Source organism: Micromys minutus (genome assembly GCF_963924665.1).
Source record: "Micromys minutus genome assembly, chromosome: 33".
Taxonomy (NCBI): domain Eukaryota; kingdom Metazoa; phylum Chordata; class Mammalia; order Rodentia; family Muridae; genus Micromys; species Micromys minutus.
Genome location: NC_137968.1, coordinates 10,103,726 through 10,119,455, shown reverse-complemented (window position 1 = coordinate 10,119,455; position 15,730 = coordinate 10,103,726). Strand labels below are relative to the sequence as shown.

General features: G+C 37.9%; 1 protein-coding gene across 1 annotated transcript in view; it reads right to left on the bottom strand.

Moving 5' to 3' along the window:
* The window catches only part of PKHD1L1 (PKHD1 like 1), a gene marked incomplete at its 5' end in the record, with an annotated part of 147,787 nt that overhangs the window by 28,620 nt on the left and 103,437 nt on the right, over nucleotides 1-15,730 (bottom strand). The window contains 8 exons of the mRNA XM_080909342.1: nucleotides 2,091-2,207; nucleotides 2,289-2,400; nucleotides 2,923-3,045; nucleotides 3,132-3,280; nucleotides 5,881-5,971; nucleotides 11,637-11,758; nucleotides 12,898-13,027; nucleotides 14,802-14,905. Coding sequence (XP_080765468.1) covers nucleotides 2,091-2,207; nucleotides 2,289-2,400; nucleotides 2,923-3,045; nucleotides 3,132-3,280; nucleotides 5,881-5,971; nucleotides 11,637-11,758; nucleotides 12,898-13,027; nucleotides 14,802-14,905 — 948 coding nt within the window. The remainder of the gene's footprint in view (nucleotides 1-2,090; nucleotides 2,208-2,288; nucleotides 2,401-2,922; nucleotides 3,046-3,131; nucleotides 3,281-5,880; nucleotides 5,972-11,636; nucleotides 11,759-12,897; nucleotides 13,028-14,801; nucleotides 14,906-15,730) is intronic.

Below are 15,730 nucleotides of genomic sequence, written 5' to 3'. Positions count from 1 at the left end.
AAAATCTCGAATGGCCAAGAAGCAGTTAAAGAAATGTCCAATGTCTTTAGTCATCAAGGAAATCCAAATCAAGTCGACCCTGGGATTCCATCTTACAACAATTAAAGTGGCTAATATAGCATCTCAAACTCATCTGGCAGCACATGCTGGTGAGGATGTGGAGAAAGGGAAGCACTCCTCCATTGCTGCTGGGATTGCAAACTGGTACAAACACTCTGGGCATCAATCAGGTGAAGAATGCAAATAGTTCTACCTGCAGACCCAGCTCTACTGTTCCTGGGCATGCACTCAAAAGATGTCCTGCCATACCACAAGGACAAGCCTTTTACTTTGTTCATAGCAGCCTTATTTGTGATAGCCTGAAAATGGAATCAATACAGTTTCCACCAAAGGATGGACATGACAATGTGGTTCATTTACACAATGGAATACTGTTCAGTTTTTTAAAACAGGAACACCATAAATTTTGCAGGCAAATGCATGAAACTAGAAAATATTCCAAAAGAGGTAACCCAGACCCAAAATGACATGCATGGTATGCACTCACTGATAAGTGGATATTAACCAAAAACTACAGAATGCCCAGATACACCCTGCAGACCCAAAGAAGCTAAACAAGAAGGAAGGCCCAAGTGAGTGTGCTTAAATCCTACTTAGAAGGGGAAACAAAATATTCATGGGCAGCAGCGGAATGGAGGGTGATGCCTAGGTTGGAGATGGGGGAGGAGAATAGGGGACAGGACTGGGTATTGGAAGAGGCAAGAGGCCCAGTGGTTCAGGAGAATGAAAGGAAATATTCAGATCTGCTGGTGAGCACTGGGGGAAATCTCTAAGAAGTCCCAGAGACCACGGATGAGGGAGGCTCACAGGATTCAGCGTGGGTAACCGTAGCCAAAATGCCCAACGGTGGGGATATGGAGACCACCTCCAGTAACAAGACAAGACCCTCAGTGGAGGGATGGGTACACAAACACATGTATGAAAATTTTGACCCAAAATTGCTTCTGTAAAAAAAAATGCAGGAATAAAGATGGAGCAGAGTCTGAAGGAATAGCCAATGAGTGACCCATCCCACTGTGGGATGAGGTACAAATTAATGGTAGGTTCTGCTTGAAGACAGGAGCCTAGCATGGCTGTCCTCTGAGAGGCTCTGTCCAGGAGCTGACTGAGTCAGATGCAGATACCCAAAGCCAAGCATACAATGGAGGTCAGGGACCCCTATGAATGAGTTAGGGCAAGGATTAAAAGAACTTAAGAGGGTAGCAACCACACAGGAAGACCAACAGTGCCAGCTAACCTGGACCCCTGGGAGCTCCCAGAGACTGAGCCACCAACCAAAGAGATGGTCTGACTGGACCGGTCCAAGACCTCAGACACATGTGTAGTAGAGGACTGCCTTGACACATGTTTAGTAGAGGACTGCCTTGTCTGACCTCAGTGCGAGAGGCCTCATCTTGAAGAAACTTGAAGACCCCAGGGTTGGGAGATACCCAGGGAAGGGCACCGTCTCAGAGGTGAAGGGGAAGAGGAAGGAGGGGAAGACCAGGAGGGGGCAGCATGTGAGATGTAATAAAATAAAATACTTTATGAAAACATTAGAGGACTAGGGAGACAGCTCAGGGGAGCCAGTGGTTGGTCTGCAAGCATGAACACCACAGTTTGAATTCGCAGAATCCATGCAAATGGCCATGCATGGGTGTTCATGTCTCGTGAGGTCGGACTCAAGCAGGTCTTGTGAACTTGCTAGCTAGCTGCTTAGCCAAAACAGCGAGTTTCCATAGTTCAAGGCACTACGACAGTGAATGGTGAAGACTGAGAAGCATCCTGCTCCATAACCTCACACTAGTGGTCACTCCCTTTACACACGTACAACACACACCTGCATGCTTCAAGTTCACTGGGGAGCCATCCTTGAAATGTATTTTGTAGTGAGATGTCTTCTATTGTCATGTCAACTCATATTCGGGCAGATTACTATAAAAATCAACTTTGATACATTCCACCAGCAATAAAACATTATTAACTAGTAGGTGCCTTGCAGATATCTAAAAACGCGGAGTAGATTTGTGAAAGACTGTATGAAAACTTGCCTGAGACATCCAAAAGGCCACTGATGGCATTGTAACTCATGATCCCAGCGTGAGGCTTGCGAGGCGCCATGTTATGAGCTGAAGCAAATGTCGGCCAGCAAATCCCACTTCTCCCGCCTTTGAGTAAAAAAAAAATAAATTTATAGAAATTTCATATGAATACATATAAAAACCAACACCAACATTTCCCATTTTTACCTGATGGAGGCCTAGAACTTCGATGTGCAGAGGTGAGTTCTACATCAGGACTGTCATTAGTTAAGACATCAGAGCAGTTAAACTCAGGGCTACTTCCGACAATTAATGAGTTCTACCAAAAATAGCCAAAAAGGAGAGTTTTAATACTCACTCTTCCTAAAAGAACAAAATAATAATACTGAACTGCGTGGTAAGAACAAAACCAAACTAAAAACAAAAAAAAAAAAAAACAAAAAAAAAAAAAATTAGGAGCAGACTGTTCATTAAACAAAAATCAAGAAAGAAAAGGAACCAACAGGAACGATTCTCAGGTCAAAGCAGCAATAAAGGCTAACATGTAAAAATAATTAGATTGGATTAAATCTTCTGTTTCTGTAATGATTGAAACACAGACATTTCCATCAATAGAATAAATACGAAGTGGAGACAGTGTTATCAGCATCTCTGTTGGTGGTGGGGACATGAGAAAGCAGGGAACTGTCACAGATGGTGTTGGTAAGAGGATGTGAGAACAGAACCCACAGGGTACGGAGAAGGCTGGTCACATGATCTCCAAGAGACACCAGGCACATTATTAGACATTTGACAGTTTTACTACCCTTATTGTCACTATTTCTCTGCATTCCTTTCTTACCTTAATTTTTACTGTTTTACTGGACACTTTGTGGGAAACAGAAGGTGGCATGTAGATCATTGAAAAGATGGCCATCCCATTGTTCACCAGGGTCACGTTATAGATGTTCATGCTCTCCATGGTCTGTAATCCAAGATGTAGTTTATATAGTGCTAAGGATAAGCTTAAGAGAAAACAAGCCATCACCTTTTTTCCCCCATCACGTTTACCTGAAAATAAATTCCATAATCCCAGCATGCCCAAATGGTAAATCCTTGTATAAGAGAGCAACCAGGAAGGCCATCTTGGTTCATGTAGATGCCATAGAAACCTCCATGGGCTTCATTGTTAAACCAGTTTTCCATGGTATTAGCCTGGCCTTGGAAGAAAATATGGAACCAGAGACAATATTATAAGGACTGTTCTATAGTTTTAATCATCCTTACCAGTTAAAGATACCAATACATGTATATATATATTTTTTTTCAATGTAAAAGTTTTAATGTGATGAGGTCTAAATGTATCTGCTATTCATGGTTCGTTTTGCTTGGCATTACCTTTATTTAACTCGCCTTTTATTATTCAGAACAATTGTGCATTTACTTGCAAAGTTTGGTCACATATACTTTGAACTCCCGTAATTACTGTATCAATCTAAAGCAAGCATCGACTCTGGTTGAAAGACCATGAAGTTTAGATGAAGACAAGGGTAAGCTTGAAAGACGGAGATTTACATTGTGTAAATTCTCCACCATCCTCATCTCTTTGCGCTGCCCTTTTCTGAACACATCATTTTCACGAGTCAACTTCTCAAAAGACTGCTACCGAACATCTGATTTAAAACAGCACTTTAATCCACTTCCATTATAAATGAATTTTACCTCTTAATATTTTATAAATTCTTCTCTCCTGCCAGCATGTTAGCCTGAGGAGAGAAGACATGTCTGCCTCATCCATCACAAAATTCACAGATCGTGTCCCTTAAATGTATTTTGGATTAACACACACACACACACACACACACACACATGACCTTGGGAAAGTTGTTTTATCTATCAAAGCATTAGGTTTCATGTATGTAAACAGTTTTAATCTCCAATTCAGAGTTATCTTAAAATCAAACTAAATAAGCCTAATAAGATAGCTTACACATTCTCTCAATCAAAAAATATTATGCTTATTATTAATTCACTATATAATTGAAGATTTTAATGGAAGTCTTAGTTAAGTCCAAATTGGATCAATGGCCTAAGCATATTGGAAACACTAGAGGAACCCTAGCAGCATCACCTTTAATTTGCACTTAGGATGCTAGCTCATTATGGTCTACTCACATCTGAGTCCTCCTGTCTTCCATTCACGTTCCTTCTTCCTAATCCTTTGAATTTTACCTTTTGTTTCTAGTCTTTCTGGGTTTGGCTTGAGTTTGTTCCCATAACAGAACCTGTTCACATTTTTTTTCCTACATAGTGAAATCCCTTGGAAGAAATAGCCCCTTCTTCAGATCCGTACAGGCCACCAAATTCTTGCCTTTGCTTTAGTAAGGACCTGGGAAGGACTGGGTAAACTGACAAATATTCTAGGAACTTAATCCCCTTGTCATCTTTGAAGTTTTATATTTCTATTGATAGGAATATGAAAAAGAAAAACGCTTCGTGTTTTGAAGTTTCCTGTCGTCTGAAATTTTGTTTTACTTTATGTATGTTGTTGTTTTCCCTGAATGCACATCTGTACCTGGTGTTCACAGAAACCAGAAGAAGGTCTAAGAAGCTCTGAAACTGGAGTTACAGACAGTTGTGAAGGACTGGGAACTGAACCTGAGTCCTCCCCAAGAGCAGATCGGAGACTTAGAAACATTCTCACTAAGTGATACCAACAATCACTGAAAATATATTTGTGCATCATAATGTCTTATTAGTAAATATTCAAATCCAAAATTATGTTTTGATTTCATGAAAAGCTACAAGAAAAAGTTGATAGAAGTTTAGAAAGTTATAGATTTGTAATTTTTGACATGTCAAAGAAATGCTGCCTGTAGCTCTTGCAGCCTTAAATTTCTAATTAGACCATATATCAGGAATTAGATAAATCTTCTGATAAAGGCGTTTATTTGAATAGACAAAAATGATTTCTAGAATCTTAAGAATAAATGACCCATTAACTAGAACATAAACAGAGGAGTTGAACTTTATGATAAATATATAATTTCCTCTTAAAACTGTCAAAATTATGCTACAATGAAACAAAAGCAACACTAAATGGAATACAAAATGTTCAGATAAAGGCTCATTTTAAAAATATTTCTTAAGTTTCTTTAGGTTGAAGCAAAATATTGCTCCCCTCTGTGTATGTCTGTCTGTCTTCTTCTCCCTCTCTCTTTGTGCCTGTGTGCATGTGTGTGTGTGTGTGTGTGTGTGTGTGTGTGTGTGTGCACGTGTGTGCATGGGTGTAATCATTTCCATGTGTGTGGGTAGATGTGTGTGCCTGAGAGCATATGTGTATGTGTTGAGACCAGGGGGTGACATTGTTTATGGTGACATTGTCTATTTTCCTTTTATTACCATTATCTCCAGAGGCATGTATCGACACGTGTAGAGATGCTAGTTTGGATAAAGCAGCAAAGGACAAGGTTCTCACTCTTCTAATACCCATTGAATCAAGAATTGAAGTAGCCTTTGGAATTTGGGGACAATAACACTAGAAAGAAAAAGTTTTCTTAAAAGTGGACCTGAGGGTTGTAGGTGTAACTCAGCGGTGGAGCACTTGCCCGGGGTTCAGAAGATACTGCATTCATCCCCAGTGACACACACAGTCACTTGGATCTGTCTGTTAGACTGGATGGTTTGGAAATCCTGTCCCTTGTGTTAGACTTTAAGAGGAGGAGATACTACATATCAAAATGACAAACGATCACCACTCATTTTCATGACTTGGACGAGTTTTTCAATTGTTTTGGCAGTTCCATGGGAAAGGACTCACTCCAGCAAGGTTCGCCATCAATGCGGTATCCTACTCTTCCAAATCCGGCAACTACGTTGTTTTGTAAGACTGTATTGGTCCCTCTGTTTATCTGGCAAGGTAACAAATAAAATGCGTAGGGTTAGTCTAGTATACACTCATGCAAGCAATATAAGTATTTGACAACATATTTGGAAAATTTTGCCTTCATTATGATAAATCATCCCATCCAAATACATATACAAATACAACCACATTATAATTCTCTTTTTGAGGTGCTGGAGATCATACTCTGTGCTTTATATGCTAGTTTTGTAACACTAGGTTAAAATTCTAGTCTCTGCACTGCTAGTAGCTGGGTCACAGAGAGGGCTAGGCCTGGCGCGGGGAAAGTGCAGCACCCCGATTTGTTCAGGGGAGCAGGAACTCTGCCGAAGGGACTTCGTTTCCACCCGGAAAGCACTTGTGTGTGGACCAAATGCTCAGGCCATTTGTCACCAGGAACAGCGGAGATCCAGGGACACAGGCCTGGAGAGACTGTGCTGCAAGTAGCTAGGGCTCAGAGAGGGTTAGGATTAGGGTTCAGTAGGTGAGGCCCTCCAGTGGGTCCAGGGGAGCAGGAAGTATGCCATAGAGACGTGTGTCCATGCTGAAGGCCTTTGCCTGCGGAACAAACGCTCAAGTGGAGATACAGAGACACAGTCCTGGTGCACTGAGAGGGGAGAACCAATCACTGACAAGACCACATATAATCATAGACAAAAAGATGGCAAGAAGAAAGAGAAAGAACTTACACAATGGAAACCAAGACAACCTGGCAACACTAGAACCCAGCTCTCCTATCACAGGAAACAGCAGAATGCCAAACACTCCAGAAAAAGAAGAGTCAGACCTGAAATCATACCTCAAGATGATGATGGAGATATTTAAACAAGAACAGGAGAAAAGGCATAAAGAAATAGAAGCTTTTAGAGAGGAAACACAAAAAACACTCAAAGAACTACAGGAAAACAGAACCAGAGATGAAGTAATTGAAGAAAGAATTTAAAATGGAAATGGAAACAATAAAGAAAACACTAAAAGAGACAACCCTGGAGGTAGAAAACCTAAACAAGAAATCAGAAGTCAAAGATGCAAGCATCTCCAACAGACTACAAGAGATGGAAGAGAGAATTTCAGGGGCCAAAACAACATTGAAAACATAAACAAAACAGTCAGAGAAGATGCAAAAGCCAAAAATGTCCTAACACAAAATGTCTAGGAGATCCAGGACACAATGAGAAGACCAAACCTAAGGATAATAGGAAAAGAAGAGGGGGAAGAATATTAACTAAGAGGCACAGTACATATTTTCAACAAAATCGTAGAAGAAAACTTTCCTACCCTTAAGAATGAGATGACCATGAGCATAAAAGAAGCCTTCAGAACTCCAAATAGGTTGGACCAGAAAAGAAATACCTCCAGACACATAATTGTCAAAACACCAAGTGCCCAAAGCAAAGAAAGAATACTAAAAGCAGTAAGGGAAAAAGGTCATGTAACATATAAAGGCAGACCAATCAGAATCACAGCCAATTTCACAGCAGAGATGATGAAAGCAAGAAGATCCTGGACAGACATCATGCACACCCTAAGAGAGCACAAGTACCAGCCCAAGCTGCAATAACCAGCAAAACTCTCAAACACCAGAAATGGAGAGACCACGATATTCCAGGACAAAACTAAATTTACACAATAACTGACCATAAACTCAGCACTACAATGAATTATAGGTGGGAAACCCAATACAAAGAAGGAAACTACATCCTAGTAAAAACAAGAAAATACCTAAGCAAGAAAACCAAAAGGAGAAGATTGAAATACTCCCATGCATCCTATCAGATCACCATGGTCTAAGGCTGGTCTTTAATAACAACAAAGACAACAAAAAGCCCATATACACATGGAAATTAAACAATTCTCTATTAAATGAAAGCATGGTCAATGAAGAAATAAAGAAATTAAGGATTTTTATGATTTAATGAAAATTAAAACACAACATACCCAAATCTATGGGATGCAATGAAAGCAGCACTGAAAGGAAAACTCATAGCTCTGAGCGCTTCCAAAAAGAAACTAGAGAGAGAATACACTAGCAACTTGACAGCACAGTTGAAAGCTCTAGAACAAAAGGAAGCAGATACACACAAGAGGCACAGACAGCAAGAAATATTCAAACTCAGAGCAGAAATTGACGAAATAGAAACAAAAAGAACCATTCAAAGAATCAACAAAACCAAGAGCTGGTTCTTTGAGAAAATTGACAAGATTGATAAACCATTAGCCAGACTAACTAGAGGGCAAAGAGAGAGTATCCAAATTAACAAAATTAGAAATTAATGTGGAGACATAACAACTGAAACTGAGGAAATTCAAGAAATCATCAGATCCTACTACAAAAGCCTATCCTCAACAAGGCTGGAAAATCTGGAGGAAATGGATGAATTCATAGACATATCACAGATTCTAAAGTTAAACCAGGACCAGGTAAAACATCTGAATAATCCCATAACACCTAAAGAAATAGAAGCAGTCATCAAAAGCCTTCAAAAGCCCAGGTCCACAGAGGTTCAGTGCAGAGTTCTATCAGACATTTATTGACAACCTAATACCAATACTCTCCAAACTATTACACAAAATAGAGTCAGATGGAACACTACCCAACTCATTTTTCGAGGCCACAATAACCCTAGTTCCTAACCCAAAGAAATACCCTACAAGGAAAGAGAATTTCAGACCAAACTCACTTATGAACATTGATGCAAAAATACTCAACAAAATCCTTGCAAACAGAATCCAAGAACACATCAAAATGATCATTCACCATGATCAAGTAGGCTTCATCTTTGAGACACAGGGATGGTTTAATATACGGAAATCCATCAACATAATCCACCATATGAACAAACTCAAAGAAAAAAACCACATGGTCACCTCACTAGATGCTGAGAAAGCATTTGACAAAATCCAACACCCCTTCATGTTAAAAGTCCTGGAAAGAACAGGAATCCAAGGCCCATACCTAAACATAATAAAAGCAATATACAGCAAACCAACAGCCAACATCAAACTTAATGGTGGGGAACTTGAAGCAATCCCACTAAAATCAGGGATTCGACAAGGCTGCCCACTCTCCCCCTACCTATTCAACATAGTACTGGATGTCCTAGCTGGAGCAATTAGAAAGCAGAAAAAAATCAAAGAGATACAAATTGGAAAGGAAGAAGTAAAAATATCACTATTTGCAGATAACATGACAGTGTACATGAGTGACCACAAAACTTGCACTAGAGTACTTCTACAGCTGATAAACAAGTTCAGCAAAGTGGCTGGATATAAAATTAACTGAAATCAGTAGCCTTCCTCTACTCAAAGAACAAATGTGCGGAGAAAGAAATTAGGGAAAAGATACCCTTTATAATAGTCACAAAAAATATGAAATACCTTAGTGTGACTCTAACTAAGCAAGTGAAGGACCCATATGACAAGAACGTCAAATCTCTGAAGAAGGAAATTGAGGGATATCTCAGAAAATGGAAAGATCTCCCATGCTCATGGATTTGAAGGATCAACATTGTAAAAATGGCAATCTTACCAAAAGTAAGCTACAGATTCAATGCAATCCCCATCAAAATTCCAACCCAGTTCTTCATAGAGTTGGAAAGAGCAATGTGACATTTCATCTGGAATAACAAAAGACCTAGAATAATGAAATTCATTCTCAACAACAAAAGAACATCTGCAAGAATCACTATCCCTGAACTCAAGCTATATTACAGGCAATTGTGCTAAAAACTGCATGGTACTGGTACAGAGATAGGCATGTGGATCAATGGAATAGAACAGAAGATCCAGATATTATCCCTCACATATATGGCCACTTGATTTTTGACAAAGTAGATGTAAACATTCAATGGAAAAAGGACTGCCTCTTCAACAAATGGTGTTGGTCCAACTGGCACTCAGCATGCAGAAGAATGAAAATAGACCCTTTCTTATCTCCTTGTACAAAGCTCAAGTGTAAGTGGATCAAAGATCTCCACATTAAACCAGGTACACTGAAATTATTAGAAGAGAAAGTAGGAAAAACCTTAGAACTCATAGGCACAGGAGAAAATTTCCTGAACAGAATACCAATGGCTCATGCTCTAAGGTCAAAGATTGACAAATGGGACTTAATGAGATTGCAAAGTTTCTGTAAGGCTAAGGACACTGTCAAGTAACCAAAACAACAGCCAACAGATTCGCAAAAGATCTTTACCAACCCTACATATGATAGAGGCCTAATATCCAAGGTATACAATGAACTCAAGATGTTAAACACCAGAGAATCAAACAATCCTATTAAAAATGGGGTACAGAGCTAAACAATAAGTTCTCAATTGAGGAATATCAAATGGCTGAGAAGCATCTAAGGAATTGCTGGACATCACTGGCCAGGGAAATGCAAATCAAAACAACCCTGAGATCCCACCTCACACCAGTCAGAATGGATAAGATCAAAATTTCAGATGACAGCAGATGCTGGTGAGGATGCGAACAAAGAGGAACACTTCTCCAGTGTTGGTGGGGTTGTAAACTTGTACAACCACTGTGGAAGTCAGTCTGGTGGTACCTTAGAAAATTGAACATAGTCCTACCTGAAGACCCAGTTATTCCACTTCCGGGTATATACTCCAGAGATGCTCCAACATACAACAAAGACACATGCACCACAATTTTCGTAGCAGCCCTATTTATATTAGCCAGAAGCTGGAAAGAATCCAGATGTCCTTCAGGAGATGAATGGATACAAAAACTGTGGTATATTTACACAGTGAAGTACTACTCAGCTTTCAGAAACAATGACTTTATGAAATTCTTAAGAAAATGAATGCATCTAGAGTATATTATCCTGAGTGAGGTAACCCAGTCACAAAAGAACAGACATAATATGCAGTCACTAATAATTGGATACTAATCCCAGAAAGCTCTGAACACCCCAGAAAGAACTCACAGACTATTCGAAGTTCAAAAAAAAAGGTAGAAAAAATGCAAAATCATTATGCCTAATCTTTACACACCAAGTAAACTTTGACTAATTCCAGGTTACATTTTGTTTTACATGTACTTTATGCTCATTGTAACTATTAAGATTTTAATGCATACTATCAAACCTTTAAAAAAAATCAAGTACTGAGAAAAATTTATTCATATACTATTATGCAAAATGCGTTTAAAATCTGTACATTTATCTCTGTTTTTTAAAATGGAGTTATTCAATTTTTAAAAAATATAAAAACTTTAAAAATTGTAAAATAATAAATCTTTGATAATAAACATACATATAACAGCAACTTAGCAAAATATATTAAAAAAGATGGAGAAAATTCTTTTTAGCGATGATACACTGAAAACAGAAAAAATAGGCCACTATTTAACAATCTAAATGTACACCTTAAATTTCTGTAACAACAACAAAAATTTGAAAACATTTTAACATAACAGTTAGACAATATCTATAAGTTTCTTAATTTTTAACATGGAATCAAGAATAAGTCATATCATCATAATTATCTCAAAAAAAACCCTCTAGTCTCATACTATTTTTTTTCTATTCATTAACTTCTTCAACTGATTTGCTGTATCAGATCATCAATCCCCAAAGACAAAATCTTATTTAAATTTGAGAATCTCCAATATCACAGAATAGATGTTTATGTCATAATTATTCAAAATTATGAATATGTCCTCCCTACCTCAATTGCTGCATGCCAAAGTGTTGAACTCAAGTCTTTCCTGTTCTGGTAGGTTCCTGGCCAAACTGAAAGTGTGACCAAATTTCCACGTACTCTGTTGGCATCCCCCCATATTCTTATACCTGGTTTTTAAAAAGACAGCAAAAGACATGTCCATTTCATAATTTATACCATGGGTGACATCATTCATTGTTTCTGCAAAGTTATTTGTTTCTAGTATGAATCTTGAAAAGGTCCCCTGAACCCTTTGGTAGTGAACGTTCTCTCAAAAAGGACTAGCTAAGTTAGAATCTTCTAGATACTTGTTAGACGAGTTGCTTCACCTCAGATTTTAATAAATATACACAAAACATTTGTACACACTAAATGACTTCGGAGTATACTTCATATGGTAGGAATAAAAAACTGTACTTATATTGGATATAATTTTTAATTGAAATAACCTTCCTTTTGGATAATCTTTATGATTGACAACTGAGGACTATCCTAAATGTCTCAGCGATTCAGCAGACTCTCTGGCTCAGTGGGTAAAGTTGCTCACCTCAAAGCCTGGCTACCTAAAGTTCTATTGTTTGAAGCCACAGATTAATAGAAAGAGTAAACAGACTTCAGAAAGTTGTTCTTTGACCTCCACAGGCATGCATAGCATGGATGCCTTCTTTCATATGCACAGAATCATAAGTAAACACATTTAAAATAAAGTCACAGTAATTAAACATTGTAGGTTACTTGTTCTTATGTGTGCGAGTGTTTTGCCTGTATGTGTGAATGCACTCCACAGATATGTCTGGTGGCTGCGAAAGTCAGAGGAGGGTATCAGATCTCTTGGATCTGCATGGTTGTGAGCCACCATGTTGGTTCCAAGAATCCACTGCAAGAGCAACAGATGTTTTTAACCACTGGAGCTTCTTTCCAGCCTAAGGCACAGCAATGGAAAAGAATAGTAATTAGACAAGTCATGTTAGGTTCAGATCTATAGTGTCTTGAGAGTAGAGTTTCTTTGAATGGAAATCAAACTCAGTTCAGAAAAATTCAAATTCAAATCCCGCTTCACATTTGCACAAGCTATAACTCAGAAGTTCACTGGCCTCATGTGCTTTAGTGATTATCGTATTGGATAGCACAGACAGACAGACAGACAGACAGATGGACAAGTCACTTCCACCATCACTGAAAGGTCAAGTAAATAACCTTGCCATAGTTTCGTCAGTAAGATTACCTTGGAGGATGCACTATGTGGACCACAATATTATCACGTTACCTTCTCCCACTGTAAAGTAGATGACGTTGTCATCTATGTCCACCCCGTCAGTCCCAAAGACACCGATTGCTGGGGAGAAGCCATGATGAAATGCACAGCCTCGAATGTAAGACAAGCCATGGTCTTGGATCTAGGGAATGATTTGGGTTAGAAGAACAGTTTTAATAATAAATTTTAAATACATATAAAGAAACATTTTTGCGAAGTAATTTTTTTAGTAAACAAGCCTTGATCATATACACATACTATTTCTTTTTAAAATATATTTATTTAATGTTTACAAGGCTATCTTCAGACACATGAGTAGAGGGCACAAGATCTCATTACAGATGGTTGTGAGTCACCATGTGGTTGCTGGCAATTGAACTCAGGACCTCTAGAAGAGCAGTCGGTGCTCTTAACCACTGAGCAATCTCTCCAGCCCCTTATGCTATTTCTTAAATGAGGTGATTTTCCTATAATCTTTTAATCACAGAAGATTTCCACATCGTGAGTTCATGATTAAATAAAGTAAAAAAGCATATGGATGTGTTAAATTGAGATTTCATTTTTCTCAAGGGTTTTTCTGAGTGTTTGTATTTTTATTATCACCTTTAAGAAGATACTGTGATAAAAGTGTTTAGTAGTACAGTTAAAGTGTTAGTAATGATTTCAAAAATTAACTAGTTGTTGGTGGTGGCACAGGCCTTTAATCCTCAGTACTTAGGAGGCAGGGCCAGCAGATCTCTGTGAATTTGAGGCCAGCCTGGTCTGCAGAGCATGTTTTAGGACAACCAAGACAACCAAGGTAACACACACACACACACACACACACACACACACACACACACACAAATCTTGTCTCAAAAACCAAAACAAATACCTAAATAATAACACTCCAGGCAAGGATCATAATTCAAATGTTGATAGTAATTAGTCAGTGGATACGTCAGAAGTATCTAATTTTAAAACATTTTTGTATTTATTTACTCTTTCTCTGTTATTCAGGTGTGTGCATATGTGTGAGCATGTGTGTGTGTGTGTGTGTGTGTGTGTGTGTGTGTGTGTGTATTCATGTTCATATGTTATAGCACATACATGAAAGTCAGAAGACAGCTTTTGGAAGTCAGTTCACTCCTTCCACTAAGTACGTACTGGGTACTGAACTTAGAAGCTGACCTCTGACCTTCATGAGCTATGACACTTACCACTCAATTCTATTACCTTTCCTATGGCCTTATTGACCTTCAAGAAGCACAAAGCGGTTGAAATAATGCTACTGTGAGTCTATTCAAGTTGATGTGCAACAGAGCCATGGGTGATTCCTAAACATTAGAAGATACGTTTATCTACCTGAAAACACGGGTCTTTGGTCAAGCAATATTTAAAATGCAGATACGATTTGAACACAGGTTAAAACGAAAACACAAACATGTCATAGGTTAAGTAAAGGATAAACTAGTTTATAAAGAGACTATAAAGATAGTTGTTTTTCTCGTTTAAGTCTGTCATCAATTTTTGAACTTTTTTGTGATATGTATTTATGAAAATGTAAGTAATAGTTAAAGGGTAAAAAAATGTAGAGACTTTGGGTCTGGACCAATGTTTGCTTAAGGATCTTTCTTAACCTTTAGCTGTGTGATGTACTTTATTTTCAGGGATATAAAACAATAATTTATTTACTTTGATTTCATATGTATTGGTGTTTTGCCTGAATTTATATCTGTATGAGGGTTTCAGATTCCCTGAATCTGGCGTTACAGACAATTGTGAACTGTCCTGTTCACAATTGAGTCAGGTACTTTGGAAGTGCTATAAAGTGACGACCTCTCCAGCCCCCATTTGCAGGCTTTTATTTAGAACAAAGATTCTTTTATGCATGAAAGGTATTTTATTTGGAACATATATAAAATGAAAGCACACACCTGTCCCAGGTTGAGAAATGTCACAGCATATCTTGGATCTGTACCATCTCTGTAGCCTTCTTGACCACTGTGATAAAATTCCACATTGCTGACTCTTGCATTTCCTAAGGGAGTAGATGATTAAAAGAAAATATCCTAAAATGAATAAAATAAAAAATGCTTGAAAAGCTATATAAAACTATTCAATTTTTTTTATGGAAACCTTATTTTTCTTTGCTCATTTACTTAATATAAAACAATATTTTAAAATATTTTATCCATTATTTTTACTCTTTTTTATCTCCTAAAGCTTCTTTTCTGTGTGAAGTTATAAATTTTAAATTATATGGATTTAACATTTACCTAAAACATATACTGACTCTTTGAAAGATCACGAATCATTGCAATATCTAAGATACATCTTTGTTCTTTCCTTTGTATTGTTTATTTATGCTTATACCTAAAGGACAAACTTTCTTCTACTCTAGGGTAATATTGCCTTGCTAAGAAAGCACCTAAGGCATGACTATAATTTATCTGATATTTCAATCTTGTTGCTATGAAGAGCTTTTATTATGAGAATTCTATTTCAGAGACTCTTTCGGCCTGTGCATTGGCACTCCACTGTCAGTCTGTCTGTCATGGTACCACCGAGGTGCAGGAGATGATATTGTAAATCAGTAATGACAGTAGCAATGATCTATAAGAGATTACTCTATGGTGAGTTCTGAAGCTTCCAAAAGTCCTTGAGACTGACTAGATGCATTAGGTTCCCTTTGGGCCATAACCAGGGTTATTTATAGAAATGATTGATCCTTAATTCCAGAAAAAAATACAATATGTATTTGGATATTGGAGAATGAAGACTCAAAAATATTAACTCGTTTGTAAAGAATGTATGACTCAAAATGGAAAGGTTATTAAGATAAATAATGGGGCATTTGAGTATC